This window comes from Carassius carassius, chromosome 11, assembly GCF_963082965.1.
Source record: "Carassius carassius chromosome 11, fCarCar2.1, whole genome shotgun sequence".
Lineage (NCBI taxonomy): Eukaryota > Metazoa > Chordata > Actinopteri > Cypriniformes > Cyprinidae > Carassius > Carassius carassius.
In genome coordinates this window covers 31,145,232-31,171,673 of record NC_081765.1, presented here as the reverse complement: position 1 = coordinate 31,171,673, position 26,442 = coordinate 31,145,232, and the positions used below count along the sequence as shown (strand labels likewise).

At 35.2% G+C, this 26,442-nt stretch overlaps 1 protein-coding gene across 1 annotated transcript in view; it reads left to right on the top strand.

Moving 5' to 3' along the window:
* The window catches only part of cers6 (ceramide synthase 6), a 39,188-nt gene extending 23,450 nt beyond the window's left edge, over nt 1-15,738 (top strand). The window contains exons 6-11 of the mRNA XM_059562536.1: nt 838-930; nt 7,658-7,786; nt 8,346-8,452; nt 11,086-11,242; nt 14,806-14,829; nt 15,017-15,738. Coding sequence (XP_059418519.1) covers nt 838-930; nt 7,658-7,786; nt 8,346-8,452; nt 11,086-11,242; nt 14,806-14,829; nt 15,017-15,157 — 651 coding nt within the window. The 3' untranslated portion in view covers nt 15,158-15,738. The remainder of the gene's footprint in view (nt 1-837; nt 931-7,657; nt 7,787-8,345; nt 8,453-11,085; nt 11,243-14,805; nt 14,830-15,016) is intronic.
* The last annotated feature ends 10,704 nt before the right edge of the window (nt 15,739-26,442 follow it).

Genomic DNA, 26,442 nt, shown 5'->3' with positions numbered 1-26,442 from the left:
CCCCCAAAATACTGTTGTTGTGTAAATGAATTGCCAAAACGCATAATTTATTATTATTATTATTATTTTAATGGTGTCTTGTAAATACCCCCTGAGATCCAGCTAAAATATTAATAAAGGCAAACGGTCATAGTTTAGTTTTTCATGATTATATTTCACCCTCTCTGACTCTTATCCTTTTTAAAAGTTAGAACTATTCTGCATGGCAATGCATTAACACCGCAGTCAAAAAGAATCAAATAATTCAGTTATTACATTTCTAATGCCATTTTCGCTATCCTTTTTTCATTTTTAAAGTCAGGGATTCCCAAACTAGGGTTCATAGAACTGCATTGGGTCTGTGAGCTGATGAGAAGCTAATAATTACATCATTAAAAAACGAATTAAAGTATAAATTATTAAAAAGATTTGTCAAAGTTGAAATTTTCCAGAAATGGTTCACCCAAAATTATGCAAATGTAGTCATCCTCAAGCCATTCAAGAAAAATTTGGAGAAATTTAGCATTACATCACTTGCTCACATATGGATCCTCTGCAGTGAATGGGTGCCGTCAGAATGAGAGTCCAAACAGCTGATAAAACAATTTTTGGACTCTCATTCTGACAGAGAAAGCAGTATTATTGATAGAGATTTCGTATTTTAGCTAAGCAACAGCTAGAAGTTAAAACTTCTTAATAATGGCTTTGTTTCTTACAAACACACAGCTTTTCACTTCACCAGATGTTAACTGATGGACTGGAGTGATTACTCCAATAATGTTTTCTCAAAATACTCATTAGGGCTGTTGTAAATGTGGTTCTGTGTTGTGTTGATTATATTGTGTTTGACTTTTATAGCCGTTAACCGTGGATTTGCATTACTACTACGTACTGGAGCTGTCCTTCTATCTGTCGCTGCTCTTCTCGCAATTCACAGACATCAGAAGAAAGGTACGTAAGCATGAGTTTACAGCCTCTGATCTTCAGAGCAGCAGTTACTGCACATCTGAACTTGAAAGATAGCTTTGTGGGAGGCAGTGAGCGATGCTTTGGTCTGGTTAGACGTGTCTGCTGCAGCGGTTTGAGTTTCTCATGAGAGGGATCGCGCTGGGTTTATTAGCAGTGACGTGTGGGTCTCGTTTCCTCTGCTGTACAGGGGCGGAAGGGCTTTTTTGGTTTCAGAACTTCCTTTTTAAACGTGTGTATTCTTGACCACTAATAACTGCTTCCGCTTAATTTAAGCTGAAGCTTGCAGTATTTAATATTCATTGTGTTACTTACCATATGCATGTAAGCTAATGGGAAAAAACATATTTATGATCAGTATGCATGATTTTCATTTATATGCAAGATCATTGAGTTGAGTTTTTTTATGAATGCATTGTCATGAGCATTAATTGCAGTTTTTAAATTAGCATTTGGAAGATACTGTAAGTAAATGGGCGTCCCATAGATTATGCTGATTTAAGTTGTGTAATATTAATTGTTGGAAATGTATTTTTAGCTTTGGCATTTTGATAATACTGGAGCAAGTGTGAATATTGTTAAAAAATATTGGTCTATTAGTGGTATACTGTACTATAATTAAATAAAAAAAGTTCAAACGTTTGACGTTTTTATTCAATAAAGAATCCTGAAAAAAATCAGTTTCCAAAAAAATATGAATCAGCACAACTGTTTTCAACATGGATGATAATAAGACATGTTTCTTGAGCAGCTAATCAGCATTTTAGAATGATTTCTTAGGGATCATGTGACACTGAAGACTGGAGTGATGATGCTGTAAATTCAGCTTTGCATCGCAAAAATAAATACAATGTTAAAATATATTTCAATAGAAAACAGTTATTTAAAATTGTAATATTTCACAATATTACTGATTTTTTTTCTGTATTTTTAATCAATAAATGCAGCCTTGCTGAGCACAAAACACTTATTTCAGAAACATATAAATAAAATCTTACTGATCTCAAACTTTAAATGAACAAATAAATGAATAGCGAAGTACCTAAAGTCAAGAATTTCTTTTGTGCACATGAACCAAATCATTTTGGGAATACATTTGCAAATATCTAATGATAAAATCTCTCTTGTAAATCTGAGTTTTTTTCCTAATCAGTTTCAATGAGACATTCTGTCACGGTGTGTGTTTCTTCAGGTCACACTGGGTTGCCCCGCCCACGTCAAATCTTATTGGTCCAAAATCCTAATGCTGGGTTCACACTAAAATATTTTCAAAATGTGAGAGACCACAAACACTAGGACAAAAATTTCTAGATTTAACCGTTTTGCTCCTATAGTGTGTGGTAACCATTTTTCATCTAGAGTTCTGACTGTGAACACGGGAAATCTCTCGAGACTTGAGAATAATCATGGCTTCCAAACATAACATGGTTTGTTATACTTCCGTCTTCTGTCAGCTCACTCTCTGATTGGATATTGTTTAGTTTCACGTGATAATCTCCAGATCGTACACGTTTGTCCCCGGGGTTCCCCGCACACATCAGGATTTCTGATCGGAAATACTCAACATATTCCGAGCAGATTCAGTCATTCTTAACACACCTCACACCACAGGAAAATCTGATGAATTAATCTTTAGATCGACCAAGATAATCAGGACATTACCTAGGATTATCGGAAGGGAGGAAAACGGCCCAAAAACCACCCCGATTATCTTGTGGTGTGTACCCAGAATAACTCGCATAATTCATAATGTTACATAACATCATTTATCTTCTGTTTGCACCATACTGCTGTAAACTTCTGATGCTGCGCCTCATTGGGACACAACGTCAGTCTTAAACGAATGTCATGTAAATGAATGCAAATGTAGACAAGCTGCCCTCAGCGCTCTCAAAAGCTTCATTCAGCTCCAGAGGCTGTGTAATTGTCCCGTGTTGATTACAACAGTGTCCTCTCAATGTAAAAGCGCTCTCCTGCAGCTGACATAAGTGCTTTCTGTCACAGCCGTGTTGGAGATTCTCAGCCTGTGTGTTTGAACAGGTGGACAGTTGCTATCGAAGAATCCCAGTTAGCACCTGCAGTCTGTGCTTTGTAGATTTTCTTTCTCTTCTTTCCTTCACAGCCCCTCAGAGCCAGACTCATTTCTCCTCTCATTGTTGGCATGTTTTCCTGTTTTTACACTGTTTGCAAGGCAACACACTGGTTAGGGTTTACTATAAACAGTATATATATATATATATATATATATATATATATATATATATATAGAATTTGTTAATTACTAAAATCATAAAAAACTTCTTACTTGACATACAAGAACATTAACTGATGTAAAATATAAACTACATTTTAAAAAAGAAAAGAGACTTATTTTATTTCAGGTTGTTTATATACATTTTTATTTCAGCTATTTGCCAAGGCAACATTTATTTTCATTTAGCTTAAGAACTAAAATAACTCGAACTAAATTAGCTAATATATATATGTATATGTATATAATAAAAATGACTATAAAAATAAGTAGATTTTTTACTAAAGTTAAAATAAAAACAGAAAATATTAATTATAATAATAATTACCTAATTATATTAATAATTATCTATTAATAATCTAATTTAAATATGAATAAAAACTATATATATATAAATAATAAATAAATAAATAAAATTAAATCAATTTTATTTATTTTTTCTATGTATGGCTGAGTGCAAGCAAGACATGTTCTGACAGTTAAAAACTTCAAAACCTACGTACAACCTAAAACTTAAATACTATCTTTTTTTTCTGCCTAACATGTCCTTCGGTTTCCTTCAGGAAATGCAAATCTTGTTTTTCTTTGCTGTCTCCTTTCAATTTTTCCATGCACGCATTGAGGATGTGCTCTGCCCCATTCCCACATCACCGGTGTAACCCTTCTCTGCTTGCCCTGCTTCCACTTCCTTCTGCTGTTTTTCACCCCACTGCACTTCTTCCTCATCTTCATCATCATCATCAACCTGCTCGCTGAGTCCGTGCAATCCCACAATGCCGCAGGGAAGCATGCAACACCTGGCCTCTTAGGAGCTTTCTTCAACAGACTTTCCTCAGAATAGAGTGCATGTGAGGACACTGAACGCTCCTTCTTTATCTTGCAGTGTTTGAGAATGAAGCGGATCAATTTGATTCACGGTTTCTTATGCACACATTAACAAGTTGTGAATAAAGTTGCTAAAATAGTGACATGCTTTAGCTATATGGAAGTATTTATTTAAAAATTTAAGCAAACCTCAATTAGTCCTTCCTGTTCTGCAGGACATTTCGGACTCTTAAAAAATCTGAATATGCTTGCGTTATTATTTAAAAACACTATTTATATAAAAGGGTGTAACCACTGATCTATAATATAGTCATATATAGATCAGTGGGTGTAACAGATTTCCAGAAATATCTTTGGTCAAGCTCAGACACATTAACGTTTTTAATTATAGCTTGATTATTTACACAATGGCAAGAAAATGAATCAAATAACAAGAAAGAGCTATTGTTAGTCATTGATTAGCAGTTGGCAGTTAGTGCTTTCATGAGGGAGTCAACTTGAAGTATTTAGAATTATTTTAGTAAAATTGATATATTAAAAAAAAATATATATATATATATATATATATATATATATATTTATTAATATTAAATAATGTTTTATTATCAGTGAGTGATTTTAATTTGTGAAAGTTATAGTAATTTTTCTTTTTTCATTTTAGTTTTTTTATGTTTATTTGGTTCTTAGTTTTTGTTTCAGTTTTAGTTATTTTAGTACTTTAAGTTAAACTAAAAGAAAATTAGAAATTGTCTTTGCAACATTTTGAAGTAAAATGAAAGTTTATTTTTTATATTTTATACTTATATACATATTTATATTTCTCCTTTATATTTTCAGTTTACATTTATTCTATTTAAAAAAAAATATATATATATAAAAAAATATATTTTCATTTTATTTTAGTTAACAATTATCAGGGCCTTAAGATTTCTATGATGCGGACGACAGACAGAATTACGGAATCCAGTCATAAAAATGGAATTTACTGTATAACGTGGAATTTCACAGAATTTGTCACATGTTGGATTAATAAATCCAAATTAGGTCAGTAGGCTACACTTAAATCAGATTACGATATGGACTATTTTCTGTAAATGTTAAGCCACAAAAAGGCTATTATAAATGAATTCTGTAAGCTCTGCGTGTCTCTGTGTTGATGAATCAAGTGCGTAGGATTTAGTAGTGACACTAGGACAAGTCCCTATCAATATCCACCAATTACTAATTGTCCCTAGTAATAATTTGAATTAAACAATTAAATGTCTGTTGCCCGCTGTTATGTCCTAATGCCAGAATCAAACCTCCGCCCTCAGAATGAATGGTGCATACGTGTGGTTTTGTCTACTAGACGTGTGATTATTGCGTCTCCTGTCTCACTAAATGAGGATATAAATACATGAAGTGAGTTTCGTTTCAGTAAAACTATCACTATTCATAAACATACAGGAACTCAAAGGTCTTTATGGCAGTCCGTCAAAATAAAAGTTTTATTTAGCGACAAAAAACAAAGAGTTTGTTTAATTTTCATTTGATTGTTTATATATATATATATATATATATATTCAAATTCATGTTTTATGCATTCATCGACCTTAAATGTGTCTTATCATCTGAAACATGTAAGTTGCAGCTTCACTGGCCACTCGCTCTAATGTAAACCTAGTGTTTGCAGGGAGTGTGGAAGCTGAATAGTAGTGTGTTTACGGCATGACTTGGAGGCACCAGTGCAATCATTTGCAACTTAAAATACTTATTCTCAGTCATTTTTGCTCATACAGAGTAATACATCTTTCGAATTTGTAAAAGGTTTACTTTTATTTGTGTGCACTCACAATAACAATAAAATATTGTGCCTTTGTAAAATAGTGAAAGCAAACAGGGTGTACATTCTGCTGTAGGTCTCTGTGAACTTGAGTGCGTCAAAAAATAAAGAACTCTGGGCTGCACGGACCCCCCACATGACATGCAAGAAGAAAAAAAAAGTGTGCTAAATTTACTAATTCGTTACCTCGATGTACTAAAACATGCACACGATTACTATTTAGTTCCCTCAATTTTCTAAATTGTGCGCTCAATTTACTATTTCGTTCTCTCGATTGATAAGTCGTGTGCACATATTATAAATTGAGGGAACGAAATAGTAAATCGTGCACACGATTTAGCGTACTATTTTTTTTTCCTGCATGCCATGTGCGGGGCTCTGTAGTGCTTGCCTCATAGACATGAAAAAATATATATAGAAAGTGAAAAGTCTATTTTTGAATGAACCAATTCAAATGGAATGAAAATATTTTCAGATTATGTAATCCATATGAAACCTGCACATCCACGGTGGAGATGAAGAGTCAGTGTCACCGACTTTATCACTGCCGACGAAAATATAGAAAACGCTAGTTTATCAGTGAATTATTCAAATGTTAAGGCAGACTTTTTGATGCATTCATAATCATTACTTCTGCAGGTGTGCTGTGCAAAGTTTTATGTGTGCGGTTGAGAGCTGATAGGCACTTAAAGGTACATGTTGTAGGACCTGCCAGTAGAGGGCTCACTACCAAAACAATAACAATCACGTGGTTTGATGACGCTAAGAAGGAGCACGGAATGATAGCATTTGTTGCTTTCTACCCAACCGCTGACGGCCATCAATTAGACGGAAAGATAAATCATGGATTTAACGTGAGTTCAATGATTTGCGCGAGTAGATTACATACAAAGTCAATGCAAAGACGCGATCAGACTATGAATCAGACGCGTCCTCGCACGGGTCTAGAAATGCGATGGGATGCCCCGGGTTTGGTGTGTATGCCACATAATACTAATCTTGTTGATCGTTATAATAGCATACTTTTCTGTAAAGATACGAATCAAAACAACTCACCTGTCGAGTAAAACACAAGCGAGATCAGCATGTCTTTCTAGTTGAAGTTTGTCGCGAAGCTACTTCCGCATTTGTCCACGACACTGTTGTCATGTGGTTTCTACGTCAGTAAAGGCGGTAAAATGGGAATTTCCCAATATATAACACTAGCCTAGTGGATATTTTACTGCAAATATCTTACAAATTGTACCTTTAATGGCTCATTATTATGAATTATATGGTTTATTAATATAAACGTGCGATTAGTCGACTAATTGCTAAAAATTAACAACCACTACTCTAATACAACATTTTTTAGTCAAGGGCATTTTTTTTTTTTTTTTTACTTTTAATATAGTGATGTTAAATTGTATAGGTTTCACTTATCATTATTGTACTTAACTAGACATGCTTTTTTAAAATGACATTTAGTTTAACCATTAAAAGGAGTCCATTATAATTGGGGGAAAAAACTCAATCCATAAAAATTAAAATGGATAAATTGGAATTTGAAAAAAAAAATAAAACCGATTTCATAGGGCCCTAAATTATAACTAAATTTGGAAATTTGGTTAAAGTAAATCTGATCTCAAACCACAGTCGATGATTTTAAATTGTGATATTCTTTTTTTTTTTTTAAGTAACTAATACAATATGAGTTTAGTATTCGATCCATGTATTAACAAAAGGATGGGAAAATGTACTGCATATAGTAGGAATGTTTGCCTTGCAGGATTAAAGTACATAAACGTTTCCACTTTCCATGTGACTTCCTGCAGGACTTTCTCCTGATGTTCCTGCATCATGTGGCCACCATCTCTCTGATCACCTTCTCATATGTGAATAACATGGCTCGTGTGGGAACGCTGGTCATGTGTCTGCATGATGCTGCCGACGTCCTGCTGGAGGTGACTTCCTGTTACAGAAAAGACACAATTCTGTGAATTATCAGTATAATAGTGTCAAAACTCACAGCAACAGGAATTAACTAATTCATAAAGTTTTAAAGTTACATATTCTGATTTTAATTTTGGGTAGTTAGTGGGCAGATTATCAATTACATGATAGGGAGAGATCATTTATTAAAGCCTAGTCCACTCAAATATACAAATGATTTTTAATTTACTCGCCTTCATGTTGTGTATGTATGTATGTATGTGTGTGTATATATATATATATATATATATATATATATATATATATATATATATATATACATGTATGTGTGTTACTGTAAAACATAATGTGATAAAAATTAATAAATATATTTATAATTTTTTTTTATTTACTTTTGTTTATATTATATATATATATATATATACATATATATATATATATACATATATATATATATATACCATTATATTGCACAATCAGGAATCAAGATAGGTGATGCAAGATGTGCTATTTGCATGCATTAGATGTCTGTTGTGTTGATATAAATCCTGCTGCAAATTGTGTTTGTAGGCTGCTAAAATGGCCAACTATGTCAAATGCCAGAGACTCTGCAGCGTCCTGTTCGTCATGTTTGCCCTGGTGTTCATCAGCTCCAGGCTGGGAGTGTATCCTGTATGGTAAGTCAGCCCTGTCAGTAGCAGATGATGTGCTGGTAATAATGTCCTTGAACACCTCTGAACCTCTCATTCTCATCTGTATATCTCAAATCGTCTATTTGATCATTTTTACCAGCATTTTCATTTTAGGTTTTGACAACTTCAGTCAGTGATGTTGCCAAGTAATAGTTACTATGGCTACAGCAGAAGTGTGGAGATGTGGACGAGTTCAGAATGAAAGAAACAGATGGCCTTGTGCTTCTTACAGCTATAATAGGCATTTAATCACTGAAAGAAAGAGCACTGGGCTTTAAAAAAAAACACTATTTTTAACTTGATTTCATTAGACCACTTTACTTCTCAAATAAACAGGTTTTGGCTAAAATGGAGCTGCGCATCTGTGTCGATCACCACAAGAAATAACTACTAACAGTCATTATTGTTATAACTAAACCTAGTATCATTTTTTTCTTTACTGAAATAAAGATGATATAAAAAAAAATATTAGATGAAAAACTTAAATATTAGTATTACTGAAATTATTAAATGTTTTTTATTTTTGTTATTTTATTTTAAAGTTTTAGTAATTTTGTTGAGTGCTTTTGTAATTTCTGGTAGTTTTTCTTTTTTTAAATATGCCTTTATGGTTTTAGTAATCAGTTATATTTATTTTAGTACATTAAGGAAAACTAAAATGAAAGATTTAGCCTTGTCAACTAGCTAAATACAAAGTTTATGATATTTCATTTTATTTCATGTAACAAAAACAACACCAATAAAATGACAAAAACTAAAATAAAAATGTATATGAAATATAAAAATAAAAGCTAAGTTAAAAAATATTAATAGATGCTCTCATATTAATCACTTACTACATGCTATACTATAAATAATAGTATATAAATACTTACTCATAAAATGATTTTATCATCATGCATCATTTTTTGATGTCATCTCTTTTCACGTGGTCAGAGAAGTACAGCATCATATAAACTTCCCAGCAGCAGCTGACAGGAGATGGATGCATGTGAGCTCCTTTTCAATTGCATTTGCAATTGCTACATTACAACAAAGTAAAACAATTTCTTTAATAAAAGCATTAAAATCCACCCTGTTTTATTATAGGCACAATGCCTAAATGTGCAATCCTCCATATGCAAAGGATGCATCTCCAGTCTTTCTGCTTCCCACTGATGAATTAGTGTTTGCAATTCTGACTACATCTGAATGTGGTTTGATCTGATCACATCACGTAACATTTTGGACCCCATTGTATTTATTGCAGACCGCCTGCGTCTGATGTTAACAGCAGGTGTAGCACCTCTCACTTTTTTCAGACCCATTATTCATTTGATTTGATCTGTTCTTCAGAATGAGTCATTTGTGCTTTTTCCTCTTGTTTTCCTCATTAACCAATTAATGCCGGGAAGATATTTAATTCACTCATCTCGTCTAAGTGTCTGCTGTGGCTTTTGAGTACTTCATTGTGAGACTCTAATGGAATTAGAGAAACAGTCTAATCTGGATTCAGCTGAGGAGGCGCGTAAGGAACTGATGATGGATGTGACGGCGCCATCTGAAGTCTCTGCTCCTCTTAGAGTCTTTACTGTCATTTAGTGATGATTATAAAATTTGCCCTTGACAGAGTATTCAGTTATACACTGCAATGCTAGTTCATGTAAATTCTGATTCCGTCTCATTTTGTAGTTTGAGATTTGTGCAACTTGCGCTACAGTAGAAGCAGTGAAATCTGACCTTTCATTAAAGAGTCATCATTATCGCTCATTTGCATTACATTTGATCTAGAGTCCTGCACAAATGAAATGTTGCTTTATTATTTATACAATCATCATTTCTATACGTAGTTTTAAACTTAGTCCTAAAACAAAGTCCAAAAAGAGTTTATTTCCCGATCAACTGTAGATTTAGAATCACAGACATTCAGTGAGGTTTTAGAAAAAGGTTCAGAAATGTTTTACTTTATGCAAATTGCAAATGCTAGTGAAGTATTCAATATTTTGTACTAAATATTTAAAGTAATCTTTTAATATTATAGCATTTATTATTTTGATTATTTTGAGTTTTAATTTTACATTTTTGTAATTTTTAAATGTGCTTTTGTCATTCTTATTAATGGTAATTTATTAATATTATTTATTCATATTCTGAATAAGTTTTTATATTTTTCAGTTTTCATTTTAATTTAACTTTTACAGCAGTAATTTTGAATTTTTTTCTTCATTTGACTTAGATTGCCTTAATATTTCTATAGCTTTTATTTACTTCAATTTTTTTGTTTATTCATTTATAATAGTTTTAAAACTTACTGCAGTTAGTTGGCATTTCTAATTTTCATTCAAGTGTTTTTTTTTTCATTTAACAGTTTTGGTTTTAGATCACTATTAAATAGTTAAGCTGAATCCAACAGAACATCTTTTTTTGTACAAACTAAATAAGCACACACCTATTCCATGATTGTAGTAGTGAAGTATGTGAAGATACATTATGCAATGATTCAATCTATACACAACCTTTCCAGGTCATAAAATCTGATCGCTGAAACGCTGATCTCACGTGAGGGGTTTGAAGCCATATTTGTTGAACATATTTGTCCTAATGAAACATCACCTTGTTGTTATGAAATGTGCTTGCAGGATTTTAAACACCACTGTGTTTGAGAGCTGGGATATCGTCGGGCCGTACCCTTCGTGGTGGGTGTTTAACGTGCTGCTCGTCCTGCTGCAGGCCCTTCACACCTTCTGGTCGTACCTCATAGTGCGCATCGCCTGCAGGGCCATCTCCAGAGGAAAGGTGAGGCTTCAGAAGAAGACAACTCTCATTGCTAGGGACTGATAGATCTCGTGCCATTCATTTAGAAAAGTTGTCATATGAAAGATCTCTGACATGTTATTGAGTTTATCAGACATATTTCAGATCATCTTTAGCCCTATTCAGACAGTAGTAGTTTTTCATGGCAGATGTTTGTGGAAATACATTTGAATGGCTCCTTAGTGATAAAACTCATGTGTTTGGATGAAGATTTGTTCTCAGTGGAGGAGTGAGTTCGTGATCCTAAACCATGGAAATGCATTTTTCTTTGGGCAATCACATGTTCAGCATGACAATGAATTTAATAGTCATAAAATAATATCTTATTTAGTTTGTTTATTTAATAATAAGAACTGGATGGACACTCTGCGGTTATATGACGTTAGTAAAAAAAGAACATTATTTTGTGTATTTTTGTTTGTGTAATGCAATGTTTATGTGTTTTAAGGTTCACATTAGTGTTGGGCGATATGGTCATTTTTCAAATCGTCATATCGTCAGCCCGTGAGATCGACGATACATGATATTATCGTGCATGGGTGGAGCAAGAGAGAGACTCTTTGTTCTTGTCATAGCAGAACTATTTGGTGTTTTAAACCGCGCATGTGCCAGAGAGAGAGCCTATGGAATCACCAATAATCAAAAATATTTACTTTAGAACATACTGTTAAAACAGCTAGTTCATATATAGTCAGAGGCAGCTGTCATATTGCGCGTCCTGTGACAAATCTGCCGCATCTGCGCACGGAAGTTATCAGTATAAATGTCAACAGTGAAAACCAATAGTAGATTTCATTTAAAGACCAACAGTTTAACACTAATATTGGGCATAAACGAACACGTTAAATATAAAGTATTCAAAAGAGGTAAGTTCATATATTCTGAGTAAAGTTAAATTGAACTGAAGCATCAGTCATACATGGCGCTGGACCATGCGCCTCATGATGAGACCAACGCACCGCCACAGAAACAAGAATGAGATGCATTCTAACATAACTGTGGCATTAAACTCAGTTAGTGAGGGCTCGTTTAATATATTGCACATATATACAGTAGGCCGTTCAGATTACTTGTTAAAGTGCAATGAAATACCTTATATCTGAATACGAATTACATCTGTTTGTGGATGAAGTGCGGTGTGCATGAAAATAATAACAAGGCGGCAGATCGAACTTATCATCCATAGTGGTTCTCACGTAGTCCATCTACGTCATCACCACATAGTGTGTGTTGTAAGTTAAGTGATCAGTCTTTAAGAGAAGGACTACGTGGGAATCACTATGGATGATAAGTTCACTCTGCCACCTTGTTATTATTTTGTCTTTACTTTATTTGTAACGCAAAGAAAGAGTTAATCTCTCATGTTTGAGGAGAGCGTGTTGCCGTAGACCAGCCATTAAATGTGTGGGACACCAACTCCTTGTTTTCTATCTCTTTTATTTCATGGATTTAACGTTTTATCCGAGTCAAAGCGTTACAACTTCTTCAGCGACAGGCTCTAATCCTCTTTTGTGTGCGCGTGCGTGCTGTGTGCGGTGCTGAAGTGAAATAGCTGGGCAGTTTGATAGCCAAATTATAATAGGTCGCCTAATAAAAATAATAATAGTTATTATTATAATCTAATACATTAATAGGAGATTGAGACTAATATCGTCTTGATTATCGACAGAGAAATCTGCTTATGTCGATATCGCTGACTATCGTCGATACACGATACTATCATCTATCGGCACAACCCTAGTTCACAAAACACATTATTTTCATCATACTGTACATTATTGTTGCTCCTCTATGCTTTCATTGATTTTTACAAAGCTCATCGTTTTGAAAAGTGAGGTGTGCTCTTATTGGCCAGCTATCCAGTGCGTTGTGATTGGCCGAATGCTTCAAGCATGTGATAGCAATGTTACACCCATTGCCATACTGTGATGCGTGTCCTGGTCAGAACACTGGAGCTACAAGTCAAAAACAATAAATCCCATTACAAACGAGGCATTTGTTGCATCCAGTGGGGACATAATTACTGATTATAATGACTTATACTGTCTTTTTACACGTTGCGTTGCCTATCGCGCCGTGTATACATAAAACCATGTCTGCATTTGTGATCGGAGAAATGACAAACAACTAACACTGCTCTATACTGCTCAAAACTTGCATTTGAATCATCGGTGGCAAATTATTTAAATATAAAAATGTACTTACAGGCTTTGAGTAAGACGCGCCACTGTCCCACTTTATAAAAACAGCCTTTGTGCCACAGACGAATTGTAGTCTACTCTTCCAGGATCAGGAAACAGTCCTCCGTAAAATACATTGCTCACATATGAATATTTGAGTTGAACTTTTCTGGAACAGTGTTAATACAACTTTACCACTGATTTCTAGTTGTGTCCACTTTTGGAAGGCAAAACAAAGTAGTTTAGCTTTCACATCTTCACGACATGGCGGTGCTGCAACAACAATACTACAGTACAGCGAGAATTAAAGTTACGGCTTCTTAACTTTTATAAAGAGCTCTTTGGGATTGAGACTTCAGTATTTGCAACATTACAGATCTTCTTCATGCACCAAGAGCATGTAACACTCCAAAGAGAAAGGAAAACTTGAAATCGCATCATATGACCCCTTTAAATTGTTTTGTCTTGCATTTTTATCTCAAAATGTTGGATGCAGCCTCATTTACATAAAGAAAATATTTGACTGTTTGGTCAACTAGTAAAATGATTAGTTGCATAAGGCCAAATTTGTATAAATCCATGCTTTTAAATTTTATTGCATACCTGTTAATGCCATAAAAATGGCAAAATGGTTCACAACGCAGTGCTATTGTCTTTTTTATCTTAAGAGCTCCCAGTATTCTTCTTTTAAACAGTTTCCATCATTTCAGTAATAATAGTAAAAAACAAAAGTGTACTTATTTAAAATGCATGCAGGTTAGCACATAGCACAGTAAGGATGTGGATTCAGATAGCAATTAAATTACCGTACGACCTCTGTGCTTGTCAAAAACAGTATGTAATTCAGATGGGAGTTTTCACACGGGTGGAGGAAGGAAAAACATTCTGGATTTGCATGGCAATAAAATCACTATCTAGCTCTTGTTAATGTTGAAATTACCTTACTTCCCCACGAGAAACAGTTACTGTCTGAATAGTGCTATTGCTGCATTTATGAATGATGTAAACAGTTAACATGGAGTCTGAGGGAGTTGAATTTTCTGCTGATTACGTAGCTTTCAAAGTCAGCGTAAAAATCAAATTGACTTTTTTACTTACAAACATGAAGTTTGTAAATGTGTATACATGAGCAATTGAGTAATTTAATAGGAGATAAAAATTATTTTAAATAAAGCCTTTAAATGTTGCACTCATGATCCAGTGATCAAAATCAGAAATCAATTCCCTCCCTACATGTTTTTCATGTTGTGAGCACTGTGCCATGTTGAAACTGGGTTCACTAACTACTTTTACCTGATGCTTACGCTGTTTTCTTCTGTTTATGTGATTCTCCTCTCTTCTTTGTCTTCCTTGCTACCATCGAAGGCGGGAAAATGGAATCCTTTACATGTAAGTACGTGATTGAAAAAAAAGAGTTTGGTGCAAAATTAATTAGCAGCAAATAAAAAACAACAACAAAAAATTAATTGTCCTGTGTACTGGCTGCATTTAACTTCCCAGAGTTATGTTACAGGAGTCTATATAGTGCTAGATAAAGTTTGTACTGTCATCTTAACTGTCTCTCATATCTTCCTAGGTGTCAAAGGATGACCGCAGTGACATTGAGTCCAGCTCTGATGAAGACGAGGTTCTTCCTCGCTGTCAGAAACATCACACTAATGGGACCAACGGCACCAACGGGTACCTGTCCCAGTCCCCGTGCCCAGACGAACACTAACCGTCCACCCAGCATGGAGGACGTTTCCCTGGTTCCCAGCTGCGTCACTCTCCGTTGTGTCAAATCATATATGAACATTACCGGTCCCGTACTGGAACTTCTCAATAATGTGAATGCGGTTCTGTTTCGTTTGTTTGCTTTTCACCATTTCCTCTCCAGATGTTTTGTGCTCCATTCGTTGGCCTTTGTTTTTGTGGTTGTTTATCCTGCGACATTCGTTATCGAAGCACCTTTTAGATTCAGTGCGGTTCACACTTTACTTTCAAGCGGGTGAATGCAAGCACCGTTCTTTCTTTCATAATCACGTGAGCATGCTGCTGCGGTCATGTATTCTGGCATCATGGGAACAGTAGGTTTCTTGGATTAGTGTTATTGTGTATATATATTTTTTTTGTAACTTTAATTCATGTGCTTTTTTTATTTAATATGTTCCCCTTTTCCACGACAAGACGTCGGTGCTGGAGCTAGTGCCCAGTCTAGAACCGCTCTGGATGCAATTTCTTATATACCAACATAGTTCAGTGATTTTGGTATTTCCTGAATCCACAGTTCCAATAAACATTTGCAAAAATCATCACAAATCTGTGTTGTTGGAACTACAGCCCTCCACCTGTGCTTAGAAGGATTTCCCAGCAAACAAACATATGTTCTATGAACGTTTTGCCAACATTCCAATTAAGTTCTAAATACTCGGAATGTTCAAAATGCGTTTTACAACGTTTTTCTTGGTTTAGAAAATGTTACTGGAACATTCCATTTCATAATTTTCAAACACTATGGGAATGTTACTTTTAGATTTATATTTAAAAAATAAAAAATAAATTAGACGAACATCCAAAAGAAGTTTCCCAAGAAATACCATATGCAAGTACAGTATGTGAATGTCAGATGCTTGATTGTGTGCATTCCGAAAGAAATTCTGATTCAAAACACATTTTGACTCTTTCAGGTCAACTGTTTTTGTGGTTGAGAAAGCTTTTGATGAGAATCTTGCAAGTTAGTTGAACAGTTTTAACTACCTACTTGAATACCACTAGCTGGGTTTCAATCACCCTGCTTTAATGCACATTTTGAAGTATTGCATCAGAATCGAGTGATGGAAACACGGAATTTGGGGTTAAAATGCCTCGATTCACAAAAAAAAAAAAATCACTCTCACTTGAGGTGGTTTTTTGACTTATGCGGAAAATTTTTTAATGCGAATAATGGAAGATGGAAATGCATTTTGCGAATAAATTCCTCCAAGTGCATCGAAACGTCATGTGACTTTACGCTATGGGACGGCAAATCCTGACTAACCAGTGGACCGATCTTGTTCCACAGTATCTGAAATGTTGTTATATGTTCATTCGGAAATGGCTGAGCCAAGTCTATCAAAGTATTCATGTATAATTGCCTCCCAGAACTTTTAAACATTCATCCACCTCTGAAAGCATTAACCGCATTAATTTGTTTCGTCTGCTCATTCTAAGGTGCAAGTAATACATTACATAGGAAAATTATTATATTCAGTATCTTCTCCTACTTTTCCTAGTGACGTTTAGTGCCAGTTTATCAGGAAGGGACGATTTTGTTCTCTTTGACTCGTTGGATGGTAAAGGTGCTTGTTTGTAAATGTTTTATGTGTGATATTTAAATTTAGTGAACTAAAATTTGCAACTTTGGATGGAAACCCGGCTACTGACAGTTTAGTTTAATAGTACAGACATCAGTGACTTCTCATAACTTTGGATAACATTCTGGCAAGTTATGGACAAACCTTCTTCCAGTAACGTTAATAAAGCATTTGTTGTAGTTATCTGGTCTTTAATAATGTTCTCCAAACATTGGCACACAAATGTTATTTATACCTCATTCATGGAATGTTTTTTTTTTTCTATAATGTTCTATAAACATTTTTAAATGTCACTGCTTGTATCAGAATGTTCAGAGAACAAATGTTTTCATAACCTAATGGGTACATTAGCGAATCGTTCTTAGACCTTATTTTTGTCAGCTGGGTTCATCGCTAGTTTGAGTAACGTAACTGAGATTTGTTGTCCCCAAAAAACTTGCACTGCATCAGCAAGTATTCACATCTGCATTCGTACTTGAATAAAATGTTTGTGCTGGTTTCATATAAGGAACTGATAACATTAGTTAACTAGTTAACATTAACTAGATCTTGCATTATCGTCATCAGCAGTCTAAACTGGAAATGTAACTGGGCTGGCAAACGTGTTTTTTTTTTTCTCATGTTACACAGTGACATTTTCATGGAAAAGGAGTAACAGTGTTTTAAAATGGCAGTCTGTCAATTTGCTCAAAAGAATCATTTGTTCAAATGAATCATGCTAAACTAGGGGTTTATCACAAATCGCTCACGTTCCTTCACCACACATATTTTCACAAGTACACTATCGTTCATTTGGTAAGAGATTTTTTCGAAAGGTCACCAAGGCTGCATTTATTTGATCAGTAAAATTTGTAATACTATGAAGTGTTATTGCAAAGAAAATAACTGGTTTCCATTGGTATATATTTTACCATTTAATTTATTTCCGTCATCAAAGCTGAATTTTCAGCGTCATGATCCTTCAGAAATCATTCTATTATGCTGATTTGCTGCTCAACAAACATTTCTTATTTTCAGTGTTGAAATATATATATTTTATTCATATGTGGTGATTGCTAGATTCTTTGATGAATAGAAATAATTGATATTGTAACATTATAAATGCCTTTATAACTTCTGATCAATTTAATGCATCCTTGCTGATCAAAACTATTCATTCAAAATAAAAGTCTTGCTGACTCTTTATCGTGTATTACATCGAGAAATCTTGCCTTGCTTCTAAAAAACATATTGGATTCTGCTTCCTTTTAGGAACGTGTTTTAGCAGGAAACTTTGGAAAGTGTTCGTTTGTCTTTTTCCAAGAAAGTATTTCAGTGTGATTTTATTTGAAAGAAATAGTGAAATTAGGCTATTTATCAAGTGATTACTGATTAATACCTTAGATTAATACCTTAATCTAATGTTCCGTGATTATATTTGATAATAATTTCTCAATGAATCCCAGTCATATTTCCAAATAGGTTTGGTTGTATTATTATTTTGCTCACACTTCTTAAACAAGGTACATAGGCCTATGAGATTATCAAATATATCAAACTATCGCCCTGTTTGAATGGATGAACTTTGATGAATAAGTGGCATTAAACACTGGTTTTATTTCTGTTGTATTGTCTTTTTTAATTAGCTTTTTGAGTTTAGAATAAAAGATTATTCCTGTTCTCCTCGTGTATTTGATCATCATTCAGCTGAGCTTTATTTAAAGCTTTTGATTCGAGTGTTTTGATGCTGTTTCAGTGCTGGGAAGGTCGCTGCTGCTGTCTGTTTTGACCTGGAGAAGCGCTACAGCTAATTAATTAGCCGTCATCTTATTTGCACTGCAGACAGGTTGCTGTGTTATGTGGTTTACATTTGATGTCAAAAAGGTGAAGAAGAATAAAAAATAGACAATTGTATTCTCTGCCTTTGCTGGAAAACTGATTATCAGCAGTACTAATTAATTATGCTGCCATGTATTTTAAATAAACAAGACAAACCAAAACCCTCATGGATGCCTTTGTTGTTTGGACTGCGTCTGCCTCTATAATTAATACAAGATTAAATGCGAGGGATACTGTTATTTGATGTTATTTTGAAGCAGTTTTCTCTAATATGGCCCTGTTGCAGCCTGCATTCATATTTCCAGCAGGTTGAAAGGGGGAAAATAAAGTGAGAAGAGGATAACTAATAAGAAACCGTTTTTCTTTAAAGAGCTCCAAATTACTAATAAAAACTTAATAGAAACTAAAAACAACAGACACAAAAGATTATATTCAATATTTTGAGAGAGATTTGACCATCCTGGAGTCAAACCTTTAAAAGCTCCAGAACAGAAGCTTTAAACATTTAATCCTCTAGAACAGCAGCTATGATCAAGCTGGATTTGAGCGTTCTGATTGGTACAGGAGGATGGGTGGGCGGAGACTAGAACTTCTATGAAGAACACACCCTTCATCGCTCCGCCCCCAAATTGACGAACACACTAATGTGGGGCTGTTCAATTATGAAGACGACTCCCCATCATAGACAGTAAAAGAAATGGACACAGCAACCCCATTGGAACTCGATTGAGATTTTTAGCGATTTTTAGCACTTCCGTTTCTGACGCGCAGACTCAAACTAAGCTTGATGACGTCAGCAACCTGTCTGACAGATGTAAATCTTCTAGTAGCTGTGCGTGCAAACTGCTATGGGGTGAGAATTGATGCTTTATTCCAAATAAATAGATTATGATCCACAAATAAATGTAACAAGATTCACAAAAATATATCAAATTCACAAATAAATGTACAGAGTTTCACAAAAAAATATAAAACTCACAAATAAATAAAATGAGATTTGCAAATAAAAATATATATATTTACAAATGTGTTTAATGTCACAAACACAACTCTACCTGGTATTTATTTGTGAACCGCTGTCTGTGCATTTCTAAATCACTGCACGCATTTGTGGATCGGTTCCTGTGCATTTGTGGATTTGAAACACTTCTAGCGTCGACGTGCAGATAAATCCACAAATAAGTGGACTCCACCCACCGTTTACTCAAGCCAATCAAATAACGGCCACATTGAGCTGACCAATCGTAGCACGTTATCGCTTCAACCAATCACGTTTTGGCTTACAGCCAGGGGAACTGCGGGAATAGACACCGAACTTGAGACCAACAACAGACAGTCAGGGCATTTCTCAATACCAAGTTCGCAGAGTCTGGACTTCCGTCCTTCCGAGTTTGGACATGCCAAGTTGGACTCAGAAGAACGAACTCTCGAGGACGGGAGGACGCGAGTCCAGTCATTCTACAAATGGAACGGCAGCGTACTTGATAGCTTCACTCAGCATGCATGTTTTACTTGAATTAACTTCTTTTTTATTTTCAATATATTAAATATATTAGTATTAAAAAACTAATATTTACCTACTCTGATTATTTTCACTTTATATTTATAATGAAATTGAATATAATATTAAACGACTGTCTCTTTTTTATTTTAAAAACTATTAAACATTAATATGTGGTTCAGGTAACATTAATACTGTGATTATATTTACGTCGTTCAAAATAAATAAAATATGTGGAAACAACTGCCTCTTTTCATTAAGAACAATCTAGCAATAAACCCACTCAGCTACAATTTAAATAATACGGTTGAAAAGTGTAAATCAATTGTAAATAAGTGTAAATCAAAATCGAACAGCTTAGGATTGCCATTGCAATTGCTATTTATCAAGATGCTGAAGAGGAGGCTGCCGAACGGAGGAGACAAATCCTTCAAAGAAAAGCCAGGATGCAGCGGAGGATGGCGAAGAGACGTGCCATATTAGCATGTCTCTCTAGCATTGTACGTTTTTCTAATTATTCTTTCTTCATAAACTGCCCATATACTTATGTGGACTTAGTTAGGTATATCCAAATGAAAAGTCATAATAAAAATTTATTATAAATGTATCATATAGGCACCCTATCAACAGACTACAAAGTACTATCTCACAAAAAGTTATGTAAACTATTGCAGGGATGTAATGAGACAACATTAGATTTTTCAGTATACCAAATAAACTGACAAGTACAATAGGTTTGACAGTTGATAACATTTAAATTAACTAGCTTACACTTCACACACCTTTTATTTGTCTTTGTGGTGCTCAAATAAGTTTATAGTTTATCATCTTTATATAGCTAGGTGCACATCATATTACTGCATTAACACAAACAGGACAATTTAATATCTATAATAATCATATAGGCTACAACTTTTAGACTCTGGGATGAATGTTGTGCTAGAGCTTATCAATAAATGAATGAAACCGAAATAGAGTATAAAGAAATACTTCACGAAAAGAGCAAATGTTAGAGGGAGATTTAATTATGGCAGATTTTAGTAAATTTTAGACAAAATCCTTAAAACAACTGAGTATATAGCTTATATTAAATCCAAAAATATAATAAATACAATGCAACGACAATACATATAGTAACAACTTTTTAAAAGCAATACATATAACAAATACATAATACAACAAAAGTAAAAACATTCTTAATATATTATCTATATATTTTAACAGGAACAAAGTCCCACTCGCAGGTATTCACAGATCAATGACCAGGTACCAATCCTGGTCAAGTTTTTTTTCTGGAGAGGATTTAAAGCCAGCTTTCAGGCTCTCCAGGAACAGCATCAACATGCTGGTACAGATGCTGCCCCGTCAAAAAGCCCATGGATGGAGCCGTGAAATTGAAGTACTTGTTACGGTTTATTGGCTTGCCTGTTGAGCATCCTACAGGGTCACATCAGATGACTTCAGCATGCCACTTTCAACAGTTTGTAGGACTGTTCACAATGTTGTGGAGGAGATGATGACCATCCTCCACAAAATTATTCATTTTCCAAAAGCAGAGGAAATGGATGAGGTGGGGGGCCTTGCTGGCCATGAGGCATTCCGCTGTGCTGCTGGTGCCACATCAGGATTGTTCCTCCTGCAATGCCACAAAAAAGATGCTACATAAATAGAAAGATCTTCCCTTCCATCATTCTACAGGGCACCTGTGATGCTAAAGGCATATTTATAGATGTGTATATTGGCAATCCAGGCTCTGTACAGGATGCCCTTGTGCTGCGCAGATCACCAATGTACCAGCAGGCTTTGTATTCACCAGCTGGATACTATCTTTTGGGAGATGGGGGATACCCTTGCTTGCAGCATCCTATTGCAATCATGACCCCATACCGCCAGCCTGTCGCAAGTAAGAACACTTTTTTTATGTCAGACAGACAGACACACACACACACACGATAAACCAAATTTTTACTGTTATGAATTTGCAATACACTACACATTTTCTACACGATTTTTGATTAACAGGCCAAGTTGAAGCCCGATACAACAGGCATTATGCACAAGCACGGAACATCATCGAGCGCACTTTTGGGATGTTAAAAACTCACTGGCGTGCAATTTTCTTGCGGGCCCTAGAGATCAGGCCACTGTTCGCCCCAAAGGTGATTGGTGCCTGTTGTATCCTCCACAACATCTGTGTGATGGGAGGTGATCTCTTGGAGGAGGAGGAGGAAAGCCAAGGACAAGAAGACCGCGAGGATGGTGAGAATGCAGCAGTGGGTGAGAGGGACCTATCAGGGAACCATCTCCGAGGACGTCTGGCTGCTCAGCTTTCTTCTCCCGTGGAACTGCCTGGGTGTCTAACTGAACAGTACTACATCTAGACAGTAAACCTTTCCAGATGTTGTCATGTTCATTAAAAGAGCAACATAAACAGTTGAAATAGCTATGACATTAATTAGAAAGATAGGTATGAATAAATGTGCAAGTAGATGGGTATAGATACATTTATACGTTTTCTTAATGTTGGTATGTTCTTCTTGAGATTTAACTGCATGATTGTAAATAATTGTATACCACTATAGACATTGGATATTACATTATTTTACATTATTTGTGTTTTTGTTGTAAATATAAAGAATACACTGTTGCTATAACAATTATTTGCCAGGGTTGAAATTGAAACATTCATTTTTATTTTTTTTTATTCAAATAATCTATATAAAATCATTTATCATTAAATACAACATTAATTTAGAATTTATTAAGTTTTTCAAAAAGAGACATATGTCTCTGCTCTGGCTGTTGCTGCCCTCTCTCTCTCCTCTTCTCTCGCCAATGCTTCTCTCTCCCTCTCCTCTTCCCTCTCTGCCTGTTCTTTTAGAAACTAAAGAAGAGCCTGGCTGTCCCGTCGCCTCTTTCTTGACTGCTGGCTACTCCTGGCTTCCACAGAAGGGGCTGAACCTGGTGTGCTGACTGAGCCACCTGTAGTGGCAGTGGGTTTGATGCAACAACTACGGGCATAGTAACTGAGTGCTGCCCCTGGAGTGCAGCATCCATTGCAGTGTACCACTGCCAGGTTGCAGCAGTCACACTACCGGCCTCTACCCCTTTTCCTGTGGGTGGGTCCCTAAGCTCCTGAAATAAAGCAAAATGCTGTCATGTTCTCACCTCACGTTGTTCCACACTTTTAGACATTTTTTATTTTTGCTCTACACAGAGGAAGATATTCTTAAGAATTTTTGTAACCTAACAGTTTGAGGCACCAAAAAATTACACATGTCAGTGGTGCCCCAGAACTCTTAGGTTACAAATATTCTTCCTTTGTGTAAAGCAAAAAAAAAAAAAAAAGAATAAATAAATAGTGTATACAGGTGTGAAACAACTTAAAATTGTAGGTGAATGGCAGAATGTTCATTTTGGGGTGAACTATTCTTTTTACAGTCTCAGAGTAAACAATGTAAACGGAGTAAACTACATTTTACAAAATAAAATGTAAGGGCCAATGCATCTATGTTAGGTTTCAAATATGACCGGAAAGTCTTTACACACATCTTGGTAAGCCTCTTTCAGTAACAGAGAGTAGAGAAACAGGCAGATTACCTTGTATTTATCTTTTAGGTTATTCAATTTTTTCTTTGCCTGTTTGGCAGTTATGGCCAAACCAGAAGTGGAACAAAATGCCTATAGGCAAAACAAAACCATAAAGATTTACATGATTCCACTTCAATAACGTATTAATTTTTATGGATGAAGACTGTCCAAATCTAGCTCCAAACCTTCAGACATGCAGGGAATTATACAAGCACTCAAAATGAATACTCACTCCCATCAACTTTTGGAGGAATTGCGCCTCCCGGTGAAAAGCCTTTCGTTGGCCGCCCGCCACTCTATCAAGGCCCGAGTTTCCTCAGCAGTCCCTTGATAAAAAATAATGCTTAATTTAAGTTGATGAAAAATAATACAATTATAAAATAATTTGTAAAAATTTTTTAAATAAAGACAAGCAAACTATTTGGTTAAAATGACAAGAGCACTCTAAAATAAGGTTTGCATTTGATATAAGTATCGTTAGGCAAACGTTAGTTAGGAAACTTTTCCCTCAGGCAAAACAATTGCCCATTAGATATACCCAAAGCAAAATATATCAAATGTTTATCCACTACAGAATCAACACAGGCAGCCCCATATTTTACAAAATGTTACAGGGCCTAGCTACTTTTTAGGAGGACTTGCCGAGGGTTAGGCTACTTTTCAACTCGTAACGAAATAGTCTGAGCAAATTTTCAAAATTCGACGGTAGCTTTGAAGTTTAAACAACATTCTGGCATCAAAACTCTTAGAACTACGTTACATTTTGTGATAAAACAACAATAGTATTTCGAAATGTATAACTTACAGTTGTGAGTTTTCTCCTCCGCCATTTATGCTAACCTGGTTCGAGCTGAATTCTGGGTTATGGCCCGTATCAAGTCCGCACAAGTCACCTCTCCATGCATCCTCGGTAAAAGGAGCGGAGCAAGAACACATCCGGGGATTTGAACTGGACTTGGCTAGATGTGAACTTTGAAAAGGGAAACAGTACTTGGGCAGCGACTGATGACATTTCACAAGTCCACAAGTAACGTTACAGACAAGTACGCACAACATGGCCGATCAGGCAAGACGCCCCCCCCCCCTGGATTTAAGCCAAAACGTGATTGGTTGAAGCGATAACGTGCTACGATTGGTCAGCTCAATGTGGCCGTTATTTGATTGGCTTGAGTAAACGGTGGGTGGAGTCCACTTATTTGTGGATTTATCTGCACGTCGACGCTAGAAGTGTTTCAAATCCACAAATGCACAGGAACCGATCCACAAATGCGTGCAGTGATTTACAAATGCACAGACAGCGGTTCACAAATAAATACCAGGTAGAGTTGTGTTTGTGACATTAAACACATTTGTAAATATATATATTTTTATTTGCAAATCTCATTTTATTTATTTGTGAGTTTTATATTTTTTTGTGAAACTCTGTACATTTATTTGTGAATTTGATATATTTTTGTGAATCTTGTTACATTTATTTGTGGATCATAATCTATTTATTTGGAATAAAGCATCAATTCTCACCCCATAAACTGCCATCGTTAATCTTGCAGAGACAGCGAGCTTGAGCGGGGAGTTCTTTGGCGTGAGTGAGCAGGAGTAAGTATTCTGATTAATTATTGTGTATAGTATTTTAAAATGTAACGCCAGGGCTTGTATCTATGTGCTTCTCTCTTGACGTCTCCCCGAATGCCTGCGAGCTTCTCCTCCTGTCTGTACGGTAATTTCTCTACTGTGCGACAGAGAGTCGAGTGGTTATGACGCAATCGTTGGCCTATTTTTACAAAAAAAAATAGTATATATATATATATATATATATAATGTAACATAGAAGGTAATGGAGCCCTTTATACATTGTCGTGTATCTTTAGAAATAAATAATGGACAAATGGAGTCTTTAATCGCCTCAGATGTAGAGTTATTCGCTGTCAAAGTGACGCCAAAATGAATGGGAGTCAATGGGATGCTAACGCAAGTGAAGTTCTGCTACAAGATGGCGGCACGCGGCCGACTTCAACTTCCGGTCGAATTCCTTCCCGCCTGCTCCCCATCAATATACAAATGCGACACAGTTTGCACAATCAGCCAAGAAGCTTCTGTAATCAGCTGGAGCTCCCCATGTAACACGATAAACACAGAGCAAACAGCTAGCAAAAACTGATTTATTTATTAATTTTGTTGGTTGTTGATTTCAATTTTCAACAAAAAACGCTCACTGCACCTTTAACCTCACTCAATTTCAATTCATTTTAAAGTAGCTACTACTGATTTATTTTGCATACAGTATTGTCAAAGCATTTTTACACTAAGCAAATACGAACAAGAAAAAATTCATTTACAATGTAACAACAACAAATAAAGTCTCTCTTTCTAGCTATGTGTGATTCTTATGAATTCAGATGTTTTACCCCCCAAATCAACCATTGTTGACAGTTCAGCCTTATTATGCAAATATTTCACCCCGGAATTCTGAATTATTCTTAAAATTATTATAATAAATATAAATTGTGCCATAAATGAGTTTCTGTACAAAATGTGGACAAAGACTCAAAATAAATAAATAAAAACAGCTCAAATATATATAAATGTAAACAACTTTAAGGAAATTTTGGTCACTATATCATACCACCCTCTTAAATATAAATTTTATTGGCATAAAAGGTTCTTTAGATTAGTAAAATGGTCTTGATAGATATTTTAAAGGAATAGTTAACCAAAAAAAAAAAAATAGCATATAATCAAGCAGTTTTTCACTTCACAAGA